The 3,542-nt window shown below is 38.8% G+C and overlaps 1 protein-coding gene across 1 annotated transcript in view; it reads right to left on the bottom strand.

Moving 5' to 3' along the window:
• Nucleotides 1-530: 530 nt before the first annotated feature.
• Nucleotides 531-3,542, bottom strand: part of LOC119299877 (double-stranded RNA-binding protein 4-like) — a 3,254-nt gene continuing 242 nt past the window's right edge. Inside the window, exons 2-3 of the mRNA XM_037577009.1 lie at nucleotides 1,410-1,689; nucleotides 531-776 (exon numbers count right to left, since the gene is read on the bottom strand). Of these exons, the coding sequence (XP_037432906.1) occupies nucleotides 531-776; nucleotides 1,410-1,689 (526 nt within the window). The remainder of the gene's footprint in view (nucleotides 777-1,409; nucleotides 1,690-3,542) is intronic.

The raw sequence follows: 3,542 nt of genomic DNA, 5'->3' as shown, positions 1-3,542 counted from the left end.
TAGGTATTTCGCCAATGGGACTTAAACTCTCAACTCACTTAATGCTCGTCCGCGATGTTATTTCTTAAAAAATAGATAAAATCAATGTCATTTTATACATAATATAAACTGAAAGAACAAAATACCTCATGTTATGATGGATGAGAGTCCTCTCTTCAAACCTTTCTGTGCTTCTTGAGCTTTTCCGAGCCAGATACAGCTTGTGGACATGCATCATCTTCAGGAAAGATGGTCGCTCCTTGATCTGCAGTTAGACCAGCAGCTTCACCAGCATGCACAATTTTTTTAGTAGCAACAGTAGTAATTGCATTTGTTGGAGCATTGCAGTTTTCCTGGCTTACAACTCCTCTTTCTTTGTCGAACCCAGAAGATGTGATGGCAACGATAAGCTATTCCTTTGATCTGACAATTTGATGCATACAATTGTTCTTTGTAGCTACAACGACATAGTGAATAATTAGTTCTACTCCTAAAAGCACGCTACTAATTCTAAATACAACAAGTACAAAAAAGGTTTTGGAGCTTCCTTCCTAATCATGAACAATGAAATATAAGTTACCTAAAATAGATTTGACTGCAACACGAGCAGCCTTCTGCTCTGCCTCCTTCTTACTTACTGCAGGTTCACCAGTATAAGTGTTCCCAGCAAACAATACAGATGAAACAAACAGGGTTATGGGTGATACCCCTTCTAGATGATCTGCGGAGTAAGTGGGCTGATCAGCTTTTGTCTTAACAGCAAATTCATGGAGAATTGATTTGCAGAACACCACGCCCTGAATAGAATAGAATAGAACATGTATGTTAGACTGAAATCAATTCCTTCATTTAAGGCATGATTATTAAAATGCTAACATGAAAGGATGCTACTACGCACATCCGCATGTAATAATAAAATGGCAAGATTAGCTGATTCATCATTCAATAACATGTGCAACATAAAGGACACAAAGGACATTATCTGTTCATGGGACATATTAATTAGCAGTTATGTTTAACACAAACATGAGTTACAAAACCTGGAAAATCAGAAGAGGACAAAAAGAGTTATTATCTTACAACAGTACAGTATATGGTATAGGTGAACCAGAAGAATGGATTTGCAGTGATCTGGAAAACTCTGAATTCTCCACTGATAAATGTTATCACTTCCAATACCCAGAAATCACAGGTTCTTGTGGCAATATCATTTATACCTATGATTAGAAAATGGAGTATAGCACAAGTAGGCAAAAGAGGGAAAAGTGATAAACACACCAAATTGTGTGGCGCCATCTATTGTATGGCAAACAAAAAAAGGAGAATGATGAGGACACATGAATTAGGATGTGATATAGCACAATTCACAGGACAAATTTAAACATGAAATGTTGGATAATAAACAACAAAAAGGACTGTACCAAAAGTACCTGATCAATGAGCCCAAGCACGTCGGTATGATCATCATCATTTACTGTCTTTGTCACCAAGATCTCATAGGCTACTCTGGCAGCATCCTGCTCTGCATCCTTGCGGCGGCTATGATTGCGAGCTGATCGAAACCGCTCGCCACCCACCTTAACGGTGCTTCTGAACTTAAGTCGATTATGGTCACGTTTCGACTCAGTATAATAATCTGGCAAGTTCTGATTATTCCTTTGAGTCCACGCTTGCAAATGGCTTTTATAATTCATACATTTGTCTGCATAACAAAGCACACACAAATAAGTACAATAGACCATCCATTAATTGTTATCATTCTATCACAAGATCCTGGACTCGAGAATATTTTGCCAGGAAAAGATATACAAGCAGACCAGATCTTGTATAACTAAGTCGTTGATCCCCACTAACATATCCACCTCAACATGCCACTATACCACTTCAACTTGCAACTACGCATGGAAAAAGGCCCATCTCAACATGCAACCATGCATGCAAAAAGCCTTAAATGTTTTAATTACATTATGCTAGTTAAGTACTTATATTCAATAAATATTTTATAATTATAAAATAATCATAGGTATTTCTAGTTTTAGTTCATATATTTTAATCCAAATATTCATGTTCATATAACCAATGTCATTGAAATATATTGCAAGCAATTCCCACATCAACACACAGGGTATCCTCTAGCAACTAAAATGCTTGATCGTATACAATACAAATACTTGTTTATTCATATTACAAAGAGAAGCAGATGCGACAATATTACGGGGTTGAATCCAATAGCTTGAAATAAACACCATTTGGGCTAGAAAATGTTAAGAAGACAACAAACAGAATTTGGTTCTGCATGCAAATGGTAATGGGCTAACGGCCCGAGACTCACATGGAGGATCCCTCCATGCAATATAGTGCTGGACGAATAATCATTTGCCAGCTGTAATCTAGCCAGTTCATTCTGGCACGCTTAACACAGGATGAGCTATGTTAAATAGCCTCATGTCGTAGTTGTACTAACATAATACTTGTGATACCAGGTTAAAGATTACAATGTAGTTTTGATAACTACAATAACCAGGTGCTACAGAGAGCGGGGCAACATATGATACGGAAAGGGAAACAACAACCCTGGTAGTAAGAAAATAAGCATTTCTCTACAAAAACCAATGGAGTACACTTATTGCAATTCTTGTAAATTAAAATGAAATAATTTGTATAAAATAGAAATGAAACAATTAAACTGATTAATAAGTCGCAAGCAAATCCCCAACCATATTCTCTACGGGTGTGTTTGGGTGGGGGACAAAATGGAATGGTTCCATCCCTATGTTTGGTATGAATTGATATAAATAATGGAACAGTTCTAGAGTTTGTTTGCTTGAAGGAATATTATGGAATGGAATGGTTCCATCTCAGTGTTTGTTGGAGAGAGAATAAAATGCATATTGTTAAAATCACTTCTTACACTGAAGGGTGAGGTTACATATGCATGTATATAGTTCACAATAAAAACTCATTTGCATTCCAACCATATGTTACTTGAAAAATGAACGCCATTTAATTCGTATTTTTAGTACCCCAACAGTGATAACAAGATAAATCCAACAGTTCTAATCGGCATTGCAGTGGCTCTCGCGTCGCTTCCGCTGCCGGCCACTGCGCGCACTTTTTCTGCTGCCTGCGAGATGAGCATCATCGTGGCTGTCGCCTGCCGCCTGAGAGATGTGTGCCGCCAGCACCGCTCGGTCTTTGGCCTCTTCCTAGGAGACGCACGCCGCCGCTGACTACAGGTCCATGTTCATGATAGTTTGCATCGGCGACCAGATCATTAGGAGGCACTCACGTGAGGTGCCCTGACTAGTGGAAGCAGATCAGGATCAGTTGGTTTCATCGATTTTGAGTTATACTTATCACTTCGTTCCCCATATACATGGAATATTCGATTGTGTGATTTACACATGAACCAGAATCCTAGGGCTGTAAGGAATGTCGACCAATCCGAGGATAACGCATGACTAATCGACGAACACAACCTAGCAAATCTTAGTCCGCGAGAGACAGCCAAAAGAACCTAACATCGGAGAGCAAAACCAAGGAGTGCGGAGGAAACGAGGAGA

Source organism: Triticum dicoccoides, chromosome 1B (genome assembly GCF_002162155.2).
Source record: "Triticum dicoccoides isolate Atlit2015 ecotype Zavitan chromosome 1B, WEW_v2.0, whole genome shotgun sequence".
Taxonomy (NCBI): Eukaryota; Viridiplantae; Streptophyta; class Magnoliopsida; order Poales; family Poaceae; genus Triticum; species Triticum dicoccoides.
The sequence above is the reverse complement of the archived record's forward strand: the minus strand, read 5'-3'. Positions and strand labels throughout refer to the sequence as shown.